The 14,742-nt window shown below is 38.4% G+C and overlaps 1 protein-coding gene across 2 annotated transcripts in view; it reads right to left on the bottom strand.

The window, feature by feature from the left end:
• GHR (growth hormone receptor) overlaps nucleotides 1–14,742 on the bottom strand; it is a 302,533-nt gene that overhangs the window by 164,856 nt on the left and 122,935 nt on the right. For both annotated transcript variants that reach the window (XM_012433845.2, XM_012433844.3), the window contains exon 2: nucleotides 7,332–7,412. In XM_012433845.2, the coding sequence (XP_012289268.1) occupies nucleotides 7,332–7,401 (70 nt within the window). In that variant the 5' untranslated portion in view covers nucleotides 7,402–7,412. The remainder of the gene's footprint in view (nucleotides 1–7,331; nucleotides 7,413–14,742) is intronic.

Below are 14,742 nucleotides of genomic sequence, written 5' to 3'. Positions count from 1 at the left end.
ATGGAAATGTAATGTGTACACTGTGAAGGTTGAGGCTTAAGGCCAGTTAAATTGTTATATAAACAGAAACAGAGATTCTTGATAGATGTATCTGATGAAACACTGTGGCTTCATGCTGGGAACAAGGGACCAGAAAAAAGTAGATTTGCAGCTGAAGCTGAAGAAGTCTCTAAGCCCTAAGGCCTTCTGGTCTGTCCAGAAGTTGCCAGACAGGGCTCTAAGGAATACTCTCTTCATAGGGTTAATTGCATCAGATTTCAAAGTGTGTATTTATGTTACACTTCATCACCATCTTTGTGCTGCTAACTACAGAGGATGAGGAAGCTTTGCTTCGGGTTTGAAGATGACACTGTTGACAGCATTATTGAACAATCCATGAGAATATTGCCAGAAAAGTCAAAATGGAGCCACAATGCCTGATGCTTGGGAAAGATGAGGGTAGACCCTTGTGTTGTGGCTGCTGGTGACTCTGCCTGATGACAACCTAGGTGCATAGCAGTGTGGATAAGCAGGCAGTTTCAAGCCAAGTAGAGGCCCCAAAAGATGTCTTTATTGATGACTCTGAACTGCCTACAGTTCTTTATCACATACAGTGTAAGGTTAAGATTTAAATGGAACTAGCTCTTGGTAAGTAATCCATTGACTTCAATGCACAATGAAGAGAAAATCACCAATGTCAAGTTCTTCATGAAATGGTTTTCCTAGGGAAAAGAGACTGGGGTGACTGAGGAAACCTGGGCCCCTTGTTGTAGGGAATGATTTCAGGTAGAGGCTGGCTGGTCCAGTAAAGGCCAACATGGACTTTTGCAGAGTTGAACCTGGGTTGGTCTCTAGCCAGAGGTGGCAACCAGGTGTGTCTATGAACAGGTGCTCTTTACCATCACCAAACACCAAATACATTATGTCAACCTCATTCCTGTCTACCCCACAACAAGAGCCCCAATTTAGGCTAAGGAACCAAAGTGGTGTGAAAACATTCTGTTATACAACCAGGACTGGCTCTGGTCCTGTAAGAGCTGGCATCTAATGTGGAAGACCAGAAATATACTCTATCACCAGCATGTGTGAATTTAAATAACATTCAGGGTTCTGGTTATTCTTAGGTGGTCCCACTCCTTCAATTTACTAATTGGCTGAGTCACAAATCTAATCACTCACACTGCCAGTATTTTTGTAGGGGTGAGTCACTCAGTTTCTGTGAAGCCTAACCAACCTCCCAGATTCTGCCCAGCACATGGCTTTGCTGTTCTCACCTCATCCTGCATATATTTTATTGTATCCCATGAGGTAAGTACATACTCTAGCAATGATAAAATATTTGGGAGCTTGTCAAGGTCTTGGGATAGAGTCACAAATGTCCAGAGACTACAATGAGGAGGGAGTTCAGGTCTTTGTCTGTGCTGTAGACCCTCACTGCATAGTAGCTTGAGCCATACCGCAGTCATACTGCAGAGTTGAGCAGACAGCTGTGGGACCCAGGGTAGACACAGGCAGGAGGAGTTCGGGGAAATGGTACAAAAGCAGCATAGCTTAGACAGTCTGCTGTCATCCAGCCTCAGCATGTTTCCTCCCCTACAGAGTTGTTCTGTGCAAGTACCACTTTAATGCTAATAGGCTGAGCTGTGCACCAGGACTTCACTGCATTAAATGTGAGTCATTGCTGATGATCACATTAATTAAAAATGCAGAAACTTAGAAATGGATGGAAAAGAAAGCACTGATAGTTCCCCAAGTCAAAAATCCACAGGTTAATTGGACTCTGAGTACTGGCAATTCTCTCTTTTTAACATCCCTGTTTGTGATCCATCTATTTTTTTTAATATATATATTTTACTGCTTTTTAGGTTTTGGGGTACATGTGAAGAACATGCAAGATCGTTGCATAGGTACACACATGGCAATGTGGTTTGCTGCCTTCCTCCCTATCACCTATATCTGGCATTTCTCCCCATGTTATCCCTCCCCATCTATTTTTTTTTTATTATTCCTGTCACACTTAGACTATCTCTTTCCTGATCTATTGTCATCACCTTCCTTCTCTACATTCATCCCTTTCAAATTCACTTTTATTCTATTTCTAGAGTTATTGCCAAAGAAAAAATATAACAGTATTGTTATCTAGATTAAAGTCCTTTAAAAACCTAAAAGGATCACAATTAAATTATGTTTATTTCTCTGTTTCCTTTTCTAGAGATAAGAATATAAATTCAAAATTCTTCCTTGGGCTGGGCACAGTGGCTCATACCTATAATAACAGCTACTCTGCAGGCTGCAGAAGGATTATTTGAAGCTAGGAGAACTGTTTGGGGCCTGCACAACACAGGCCCATCTCTAAAAGAAAAAAAAATGAATAAATGCGTGCATGCATGCATGAATAAATAAATAAGTAAATAAAATTCCTCCTTGAATCTTTAAAATGACTTAATAAAAGCTTCTTGAAACACTTTTTTGTGTCATTATCTACATTGGCACCATCTAGATTAACCCAGTTTGTTGTGACCTGCTGAACTCCAACATCAAATAAAGTCTGCAATATCCGGAGAACAAGCGGATATAGGATTGCTGATGTACATGGACTCAGGCTGTGGCACTAGAACACACCATGAGATTTCTTCTTACCGCTGAATGATGGTCAAGACAGCAGCAATCAAAAGCTCTGTGGCTTTTCCCCCACTTCCACTGTGAATGAAAAGCCTTGAATTGTTCATTCTTGAACACATTTAACAGGCACATTCATTACTGTTTACGAACTGCAACCATGACTCTAATACTTTTATGAAATATATCCAACACATCTTGACATCTTCTCAGGGCTCTGTGTAACTTCAACTGTAGTGGGATAGAGTTTATCTTAAAAAATAAATGGTTCTGTACGCTGTGCCACTATTTCCTATCTGATAGCAATGAGAACAGAATGTCTTTTATTTCAAATAGGTGTTTTGTCAGTGTGCATAGGTTTATGAAAAATGTTCAAAATATACAGAAAACATTATTTTAGAGCTCTTGGTTTCCTTAGGACGTGGCATCTCATTGCTAATGTAAGTTTCTTAACTTGAATGGTATAGAACAATATAACACATTTTGCAGAATAAGAGTGATGTCAATTACACGCTTTGCCTGCAAGTCATACCCAACTGGCTGCATATATATACACTATATACATGCAGTATACATATATATACACATTATATACATATAGCGTACATATACACACACATATGTATATATGTACACAAATACAAATATAAATGTTTATGTAAATATATATCAATATTATACATAAACATATGTTATATGTGAATATCACACATTGGCACGCGCACGCGCGCGCGCGCACACACACACACACACACACACTGTTCCATCGTGCAGGTAGCACTTTTTTTTTTTTTGAAACAGAGTTTCGCTCTGTTGCCAGGCTGGAGTGCAATGGCGCAATCTGGGCTCACTGCAACCTCCGCCTCCCAGGTTCAAGTGATTCTCCTGCCTCAGCCTCTTGAGTAGCTGGGACTACAGGTGTGCGCCACCACACCTGGCCAAGTTTTGTATTTTTAGTAGAGACAGGGTTTCACCGTATTGGTCAGTATGGTCACAATCTCCTGACCTTCTGATCCACCTGCCTTGGCTTCCCAAAGTGTTGAGATTGCAGGTGTGAGCCATCGTGCCCAGCTGCAGGTAGCACTTTTGTCTGGCCTCCAACATTGAGGACTACTACTTGCTGGATATGGCATACACTTCCTCTTTCTTTTCTTCCTCTCCAAATGCTACCCATTCATTCTTCAAGGGCTCAGCCTTTGCCATAATGCCTTTGCTATCTCTAGGCCTTCTATAATTTATCTCAAACCTACTGACCTAAGTTTGCTTCCAAAGTGAATAATTACAAATACAGCACCTACATACCACACACCCTGGCTAAATTAATGCTATGCCTTCCACAAAGTAAGTGCTCAAGAAATATTTGTTGAATGCTAAATGCGTAAAATAGAACCATCCATTGCCTAGCACAGAGCTGTGTGTGTGTGCACGCGCACGTGCGTGTGTATTGTAAACAGTAAGTGAATGAATTGTCCTCCATGGATACCTCATATCTATACCTGTACAATTCTGTTTATGTTGTTGCTTTATCACATAAATTATTCCTGTAATAACCTTCTGTTCTTCTCAGCCTTTTAAAATCTTAAACCCAACATTCTAGTCCCTACTGAAACAATGCCAACCTCCTTCATGAAGCTGTAATTCACCACAGCTGAGATATCCCTCCTGTCATCACCACTTCTATAAAGTGTGATTGAAGCCATTTTGATAGTTAATATACAATGCCTAATATGGTAATTGGTGTATATGCCTAATCGATTAACCCATGACAATTTCCTTGAGGGAAGAATCAATGTATTCCTCATAGCCATAGGCATAGGCTTTGAAAATAGGAAGCTCTTAGGAATTATCAGTACATTGAATTTGTTGAATTAACTATCCTAGTCCACCCTGATCTGTTCTTTTTCAGGGCGTCTTGACCATTTGTCTTCATCACACAATCTAGACCTTAAAACTATACAGTTTCTCATTAGTTTCTAGACATTCCTCATGTCCCAGCTAGACTGAACTACAAGACAGGGGATTGCCTACTTCGACCTTAGGTTACTGAGGTCAAAGGATATATTCAAGCATGGACTGATTGAAATAGTACAAGTACATATATAAGACGTAATTTGTAACAGGCACTCCCTGGAAGAATACTTATATCCATCAGATCTTTAAGCATATTTCTCATTAGCAACATCATTCCAGCAGCAGCAATTTTGATACAATCAGTTGATAGGTCAACCATGTGAAGCCCTTTGAAAATGAGGCATTGTGGATCATTCCTGATTTTGGAATAAGAAATTCTCCTCAAGACTATGTAACTGGCTTTGAGGAGCAGATATAGAGCTTCACATTAAGGATGAGAGACAGAAAGAAAACATTTATTACAACACTTTAGCTAACACAATAATGGCACTGTTCAAATTTAGTTCTCATTAAATTTCCCACAGGGCAATTAGATTTAATAAAAAAAAAAATCCTCTCAGGGCCAGTATATTTCTAATTGCTCATCTGCCCAAGCAAGAAAATCCTGCTCAAGTGCCACCCTTCTCTATGCATACAGATCTGTCATCTTCTACCAGCCCCTGGGTGACTTTTCTCCAGGCAATGCTTCCAAGATCACTTACCCATCAGTGCCACATCTTTCACTGACCAAACTGAATTCAATAGTATTATCTTTTCTTTTTAAAAATTTTACCTATATTTTTAGTCTGCCTTATACAATAGGAGACCCAATAAAAATAAAATGATTTGGCTACAATCCAGACCTGGCAGAAAAACAAACACATGGCCCATAAATGTCATCTGAGATTGACACGTGTCATGTTATGTGTTAACTTTGGCTGAACCCATGAACTCATTAGATAAGTGGCTAGAACTAGAATACACACACACACACACACACACACACACGAGGCGAGCATGTACACACATGCTCGAACATGCTTACATATGCCTTCTTACATAACCATCATACTGCAACCTTAATCCTCAGACAATATTAAGAAAGAATTCTGGAATACGCACATATTCCAAAGGAAAAAGAAATATTGGTTAGCTCAACAAGACAAAAAAAAGGAGACAAAAATGTTCTTCTTTGTTAAATTATTTCCTATGTGTAAGTACTGGTAGGATATGTGATTTGTGTTTAGTATAAACCATTGCATTTGCTTATATTCTACTCTCCCTAAATAAATAAATGAATCAAACAAAATTATTAAAAAGAAAAATGAAAAGCAAATATTAAAAGCAACTAATGATGTTTTCTCTTCACTCTACTTAGGAAGTCAAAGGTTTACTAAAATGTTGAACCAGCTGAAACAGATGCTCCTTTGCTCCTTGCAAACTTTCTAGTTCTAAAATGTAATTTAAGCTCTAATCTCTCTGCTGGGGATGCATTTTTAATTTTCTTTAAAGATTTCCTATGCCATACTTTTCATTTCACAGGTTTTTAAAAATTCCTCAAATCTTGCCCAGTGGAGTGAAAGTCACCTTAATGAAGAAACAAGAGATTAAGCCACCATGACTTTGGAACAGCAGAGGATCTCAGCTGCAATTCTTTGGCTCAGAACCAGGGTCTAAAACCAGCCATGGGAAAAGCTGTTGAAATGGAGCCTGCAATTCTCTCCATGTTTGACTTGCATAATGTTGACATTGTAACACCAGAGAGACCAAAAAATATTTCAAACAATTATGACTCTTTTCTATAAATATTTTTAAATTGCTTTAAGAGATAAAATAACATATTTTACTCTTCTTGTTTTCTAAGTAACTCTGGTCACCCTCAGCAGCTCACTAATATGGATTTATTTTTGGCTAAAAGGTCAGGGAGGACATCTTAAAGTGCTAAGTCTGCTGTTAAACTGTGTTTTCCAACATGAGCTGAATGGTGAGAAAGGGAGTCAGACACTCTTAAAACAACAACTAGATTCAGTACCATAGCATGGGAGAAATATATTGTTACTTTCTTCTGTAGATGCCCAAGCAAGGAAAAATATTAACTACTCATTTAAAAAAAAAAAGTCTCCCACCCTTTAGAGAGCACAGTTTTCTTTCTGACAGAAAAATTCCTCTTCCCTTTCCCTTTCATTACTCTTCCTTGTTTTAGTTAGGTCTTCTATGAAACATAGTTTAAACATATTGAGACTTCTCTAGCAGGAGAGGGATATAAAAGAGGGAGAATTATAGAGATGGGGAAGTTAGTTCATCATTTCTGGGTATATCATTCAATTATTTCAGGTGTCTCTTTCCTCAACTTAGCCAACTGGTAATCACCCAGAGTGAGAGGTGAAATTCATTGGAAACCTGCAATTTCCTCTCTCAGTGAATATAATTAATTAACAAGCCTGAATTCTGAGCTCTGGAAATAAACTATGATATCCTCAGTCACAGATGAGCTGAGTGAACAGTAAGCTAATAACCCTTCAGTGTAATTTCAATATCTCTCCCAGGGACTGAGAACAAGAGACCTGGCTTGTCTTCAACATAAATGTCCTCAGCATGATTTGTAGCATTAATTTTTGATATGAAAACATCAGATGCCAAAGCTGACTGACTACTGCATTCCTCCTAAACATCCACAGAAAAATCCTGCTACTTTCTGATTTTAAAGCTAAGTCAAGTTTCCTGTTTGCTGCTATGTAAAACTTGTATCTTTTAATTAAATTATCCAAAAACTTTGGATGTAACAAATACAGTTTGGTGTTATTTCAAAACACTGAGGGTGGACATGGAAAAAGAGAACTTACTTTCACGTCCAGAAAAAGCATCACTTGATCCTGCCAGTGCCAAGGTCAACAGCAGCTGCCAGAGATCCATACCTGTAGGACCTGCAATCACAAAAAGTTTAAGGTAAAGCCCAGCAATTAAAAGCAGACCATTATCATAAAATACTGTTTAAAGACTGGCTAAGTCATGAAAGAGTTGATGAGTCAGTTCCAGAAGGAATCCTAGTAAGTCTTTCATTGCTCCAGAGTCTCATCATACTGTCCTACTTTTCATGAACTTAAACAGCAGGTTGTAATAAATTCTACTTCCTGTGAGTGCTTGTCTCAGGAAATAACATGAACACTAGAGATGTTCACATTCTGGCTCAAAGCCATAGAAACACCTCACAGCAAATGACCCCCATGGACGGATAACAGGGCCAGTGAGGTTTACTTCAATTTTATCTGGAAATAGAAAACCTTATTAGTAGTATCACCATGCATGGGGCCTTGAGCTGGACAGGCCATAAAAAGAAAAACAAAACAATCATGGTAATAGTAACATTTCATAAATCTGTTTCCCAGTGAACAAAAGAGCTTAATTAACACTCAAAAGAAGGTGCTAATGAGACATCCTAATGAGGTTTAACTAGAAGGGAAGCAGAAAGAAGGCGAGAAGCAGAAGAAATAAAAACTCCCTAGTAAAACTAAAAACCCACAAGTACACAGTGTGTCGTAGAGAGTTTTTATTTTCATAAGGAATACGTATCTGAGAGACCCAGGAATGTGAACACCTCAGACACTAAGAGGGATGCGTTTGTGGCTTTGCTAGACATTTAGAAGCCCAGGGTGGCCATACCTGGAGCCCCAGAGTCTAACGGAGAGAGTTGATCAATACATCTGTCAGCACACACCTCAGTGACCATAGAAAGGAAATAAGCTTTTCTAGAAAAAATATACCAGAGTGTCCACATCCCAGGTCTTCTGAGGCAAGTTTGGGCTGGTTGGAAATGAACTCAGCACATTGACTTTTGTACAGCTGTTGCTGTGTCTGACAACTAATGCCAACTACTTTAGAGCTAGCTGCAACATTTCCATAAAACTGCACCATTTACAGTTTTTACTGTTAACTGCACTATTTACAGTCTTTACTACACCATTTACACTATTTATTCAGGCACCTATCATGATACCAGGAGCTCCACCAGGACCTCTACTGGCTTCATTTTTGTTACCTTGCAATCCTGACCTAACTAGGAATAGCCCTTCATGGTGTCCCTAATCAGGCTGAAATAATGAGCAAAGATGTTTGGTTTCATGGGCCTACAGATGTGGTCCTCTGGCAATGGCTGTGTAATTCTACATAGGGATAAAATTCTTGATGTTCTATACTTTAATTTCTAGACAGCAGAGGGCTTATCTTTTTTTTGTTCCATAAAATTTTATGTTCTTAAAAAATTCTTTACAAAAACATATCTCTATATAAACTGAATATCTTCCTGCATCTGAATCCCCATGTGTACACCCACATGCATGAGGATTCCTCCTCCATACACTGCCTCATGGAGTCATTCATAGGATCTAGTGTAAACATGCAGATGAACATACTTTGACAACGGTGAGATTTCAAATAAATGTGAGTTGTGGTTTTTACAACATCCATGTTTTTAATTTCTAACCTGGAAAGCCTTGAGCTGATGGTCTTGCATCATCCTTGTCTACTTTGCAAATGAGAACCACTGAGCATCTCTCCCTCCCAATGTCCTTTGCTCCTAGGTGGACAGGTTATGTAATCAAAGTTGGAAACCTCCAGCAGAAGTATGTTAAAAGGCTAAAAAAAGTTAAAGGCTGAAAATGCCATCCTGTTGGTAACTAAATATTTGCTTTGAATTTGATTTTTTTTTTTTTTTTGTCTCACTCTGTTGCCCAGCCTGGAGTGCAGTGGTACGATCTCTGCTCACTGCAACTTCTGCCTCCTAGGTTTAAGCGATTCTCCTGCCTCAGCCTCCCAAGTAGCTGGGACTATATGTGTGCACCACCATGCCCAGTTGATTTTTGTATTTGTAATTAAAGAACTGTAATTATCACAATTCCTTTATAAGCTGAACATATGTTTGTAGAATGTGCTCTATCTCACAAAACAAAACAAAAAACAAACAAGAATCCTCAACGCAAAATTAACCAGAAATCTGCACACTCCTACAGCAGAAAAGAGTATTTAAAATTGTGACGCTCCCAAATAGGAGGTGAGTGCAGTTCACTGATGCTTGGAACACTGCATAGGAACCTGACTCTAATGAGATCCAGGGGCCAGGATGAGGATAAAGAAGTATGGATGGATTCAGCAGAAGCTAAATGCTTTGTTAGAATCTAACTCTTCCCTTTCTCTTCCACTGATGTTGGCTCAGTGAGAATGACTCCAGAAGTAGCCCCCTCTTCAGTCCTCTGGAGAACTCTCTCTAGTGCCCTCACATGAGCCAGGCCATGAGACGTGACATTCAATTGGATTCTAAGCTGCCCACATCATCTTTGCAGAGCCCCACATGGCAGCTTCTAGATGACAGAATCCTTCTTTATTAGGTTCTAGATGAGATAAAATGTCCCTAGGAAGGTCAGAGTGCTGACACACACTATTACATAGGAACTTTAATGTAATCTACCATTACAATATAATGATATGCCAGGTGTGAGAAAAAGAAAGTCCCTCTATTCCCCTCTGCCAAGCCCTTTTTGCCCAGGTACCTAAACTTATTATGTGTACCTATTAACCCAGAGGTACAGGAGTCAACTCAAAACACCGTCATAAGAGATTTTACATATAATCTAAGTAGAGGACAGCATTGTTCAGAGGAATCCACTAAATTGGACCTTGGCCCACTGGGTTTTTTAAGCTTGCAATATTTTCCTAGGGAAAATCCCTCTCTAAATTTCTTTTGATATTTACACATTCTTTGGCTATAGCCTCATGGCAAGATTTTCAGCAGGAGGGAAAAAATGGGCTTCTATTCTTGCATAATGGAACTCACACCATTTCCACCCTCAAAGCCTGAGGGATTTTGCCTGCTCCCCTTCTTTCTCAAGAAAAAGCCAGTTCAAAACCAGTGTAATGCAGCTGGCATGAATTTTAAATCTGTAGACTGCCCAGCAGAGGAGTCCTCCAAATTATACAATTAGGCCCATGATATACTAACTTATTCTTTGGCTATAAAACAGTTCATAAACACATGAGCAAAGATGAAGGTTAGAGATAATACTTTTTCCAACATGCTATAACCAACTCCAGGCAAAGAAAACAATATGTTTAATTCTCTTTAATTTATAATTAGCAAGTATTTGTGAAACTACTAGTTCCTGCTAGCACTGAGCAAGGCACTATGGAGATTAATGCAAAAGCAATCAAAATCATGGTTCTTCAAGAATTAGGCAGTACAAACACATGAAACTGTATAAAGACGGGGAACACCCAAAAGTAGAAGGTCAGACTAGGGAAAAATCAGCTATTGAATCGAGGGGCTTAAAATTAGAACTAAATGACAGATAAGACTGTGGTGGGCATGGAAGGGAAAGAAACTGTGGTGAATTTGTATGGTAAAAGCTCAGAGCAAATGTTCTGGATATGAGTATGAATTCTGAGTATGTTTAGGACAATATTCTGAGGAAGCTAGTGAATAGAGAACAAGGGTGAAATTTATGAATAAAAGGGCATAAATCAGATTGGCAAGGTAGGGCCAGATTAAAACAGAATTTTCAACACATATTGATCAGAAAGTCACTAGAGGTTTGGTGCAAAAATGGGTTTTCCTTAGGATACAGCTGCCCTTCATGCCTTCTTAACTTAAGATCACTAAGTATTGAAAGATTTGATGATGACTGGATATGAGAGATGATAGAGACATGTCTATCAGAAATAACTGAGCATGTGTGGATGAGAGATAGTGCTCATGAAAGAAATCAGGATTTGGGGATCTGAGTTGGTTAGGGGGAGGAGAAGGTCACAGGACTGCTTTGGATACTTGGTGTTTTAAGGCAATTACAAGATTTTTGGAAATGTTAGAAATGGCTAGTGGGAAGTTGAAGGTAAGAGACCAAAGACTGAGAGAGAAGGGAGATCACTACTGGATGTGAGAGATAGCTACATAGAGATGAGGAGTATCCCATGAATTTAATGTGAAGACTAGACTATCTGGTGACAAATTCCCATACACCTTCATCAAAAATAATATTAAAAATTTATTGGCCAGGCACGGTGGCTCACGCCTATAATCCCAGCACTTTGGGAGGCCAAGGTGGGCAGATCATGACATCAAGAGACTGAGACCAACCTGGCCAACATGGTGAAACCCTGTCTCTACTAAAAATGCAAAAAATTAGCTGGGTGTGGTGGTGCATGCCTGTAGTCTCAGCTACTCTGGAAGCTGAGGCAGGAGAATTGCTTGAACCCAGGAAGTGGAGGTTGCAGTGAGCCAAGATCATGCCACTGTGCTCCAGCCTGCTGACAGAGCGACACTCCATCTCAAAAAAAAAAAAAAGTTTATTAAGCCACACAGGGAAAAATATGCTCATATCTGGTTTGCAATTTTGCGGAAATGAAACAAACCACGACTTAAAATCACTCACACCTTCTAATTTATATCAAGTATTTCTTTTAAAAAAAAGAGTGATTAAATCATCCTTAGAAGCTAAAAGTGTGATGTTAATATATTAATATATAGGAAGAGTAAATGCCAGCGCTGATTACTAAGAAATATTGTGAAATTGAATCGAGTTGATCTTCTTGGTGAAGGTTTTCTAAGAACTCAGCACAGAAAAAGGAAGAGCCTAACCAAAAAGGGCATTTAAAATTGCTGGTTCTCATTAGCACCAGGCATGCATTGAAACTGCTTGCTTTCAGAATTCATGTCATTACCAACTTTTTATGGTGATGATAATTTGGAAAATGGTCAGATCCAAAATGCCTTAGGTGAATTTATTTCCTTCCTATGAGTGAGGAAGGAAAAGCTCACAGACAACTTTGATATAACTCCTTTTGCTGAGATTTCTCTCCTCTTAGAGATCCAGTGGGGAATGCATCTAAATTCAGATGTGCTGTAAGTATAAAATATACATGGAATTGAAAGCTTGGTACAAGAAGAAAGGATGCAAAATACCTTGATAATGTTTACATTGATTAAATGTTGAAATCATATTTTTGACTGCTGAGTTAAATAAAATCCATTATTAAAACAAGTATCCTCTGTTTCTTATTTTTTAAAATGTGATTACAGTAATGCATCACTTAGCGACAGGGATACATTCTGAAAAATGCATCATTAGGCAATTTCATGGTTCTGCAAACACCACAGAGTATATTTACACAAACTTAGAAGGTATATCCTACTACACACCTAAGGTATATGGGATAGCCTATTGCTTCTGGGCTACACACCTGTACTCTACTGAATACCATAGGCAATTGTAATACAAGATTAAGTATTTATGTATCTAAACATATTTAAACATAGAAAAGATATCATAAAAATATGATATTATAATTTTATGGAACCGGTCCATCATGGACTGAAAAGTTGTTATGCAGTGCATGACTGTAGTTGAAAATTTTAAATTACATATGCAGCTTGGACTGTATTTCTACTTGCAGCATTTGTATATACATTTTATGGTTTATATGTCTGCACTTGCATTCAAAAACATTAAATGATTACTGTGAGCATATTTGCTTTTGTAACAAAAATGAACAAATTAAATAATTTTTTAAAAATTCAAATGACAAACTCATTATGGTTATGTTGTAAAAGGTCCTCCAAAATGCAGAATAATGGGGACAAAAAATTCACTGAAGACTTAGGTGACTTATGTATGATTGTATCTGTGGAAGTTTTCTTTTTTTTAAAAGGGTATCCAGTGTGCATTTGTTTACCTTCAAAAGTGTAATTATTCACATTATGTCTCTATTTGGGTCATAGGCAGTGGTGTACTCGGAAATGTTTAACACCTGTTTCTCTGGAATTTAAAAAAAGGGTCATGATTTGTATCATTTTCCAATTTCTGTGGTGTAAATACCTCTCCCAAGGCTGATTTTAAGCTACCAACATTAATTCACTAACTGGATTCACAAGCCAGAAGCTGGATCCAGCACACACTGGCTGGGAAAGGGACTGATGCTATCTAGGCTTCATGTGAGGTAACAGGTACAAAGATTAGCAATCTACTAACATTGAAACAAAATGTAAGAGACAGTACTGTTGAGTAAACCCTGCACACTCGATTTCATTTGATGACATCTGATTCACTGGCAGCTGATCACATTTAGTTAATAATCATTGACAGATACTTTCCCAGGTCAAGGGACATTAGCTTCTACCACAGATGCTATCATTAATCTTCATTTACAGAGAAAGTGAGCTTGGGGTTAAATGAATGTGTTTTGGAGTCACAAAGGGCTAGGTTCAAATTCTAGCTTTACCAAGCCTCAGTTTACTCATCTCTAATATTGATGTGATAATATTTTCCCTTTTTCATAAAAAAATCAGGATTAGATGAGATAATTTATTCAAAGCATTTGGCATTCCTTCTGCATATATCCAAAAGGGTTAGTTATTACACTTACTAAAGTCTTCTTGGTAGTAGTAACAAATAGACTGTTTATGTTTTATAATGTTCCTATGGGGTATATTGAGAGTAGGGACCCTCATTTATATATCATGAAGTGGACATCTAGGCAGGTGGTAGAGCAATCAGCAAATGTGCTCTTGGCCAGCCGCAATATGTAAGACCTACTCCTCAATCAAGCACTTACATCACATGAAGGTCCAGGGAAAGGAAAGGACAATCATAATGTAAAGTGTGTATCCCCCAGGATAAGGCAAGAATGCAGCCCATTTGTGCTTGGGTGTACAAGCAATTGCATATCTTCTAAAGGGAGTTCCAATTGTGTAAGAAATACTTTAGGGGCTAATTCCTCCCTCATCTACTGTTATAAAATTCTATGTGGTTGTTATTAGGTTAGGATAATTTGTTTTGTGAAATCATGTATTTCTAGAACTGAAAATTGTGTACTTAAATCCCAGTGATAAGAAGCTTGGCTTGAAGATAAAACTTTTCTTGGGAGAACTCCAAAAAGACAGCTGAGTTACAAGAACCCGAGTCTCTGTCTCTTCTTTTATGGAGGAGTGAAAGAAGAAGGGGCATGTCAGTAGCCAAATGCTTGGCCATACTCCGATCTTGGTATGCATAGTTATTCTATTGAGAGTGGAACTTTCTCAAAGAATGAAGCATTCTGTTTCATTAGGACTCATATTGCACTGCAGTGCCTCCCCACAACTATCCCTGTGGATGTTTGTCAACCCAGTAAGCTTGATTCATTTGGTGCATTCATGGATTCACAATTTAGATGTGACTGTTACATGGACGAGAAAATGAATTGCATGGCTGCTTATTTGAACAGTATATTCCT

This window comes from Aotus nancymaae, unplaced genomic scaffold (genome assembly GCF_030222135.1).
Source record: "Aotus nancymaae isolate 86718 unplaced genomic scaffold, 86718_ANA_hifiasm-v0.15.2.pri h1tg000014l, whole genome shotgun sequence".
Taxonomy (NCBI): Eukaryota; Metazoa; Chordata; class Mammalia; order Primates; family Aotidae; genus Aotus; species Aotus nancymaae.
The sequence above is the reverse complement of the archived record's forward strand: the minus strand, read 5'-3'. Positions and strand labels throughout refer to the sequence as shown.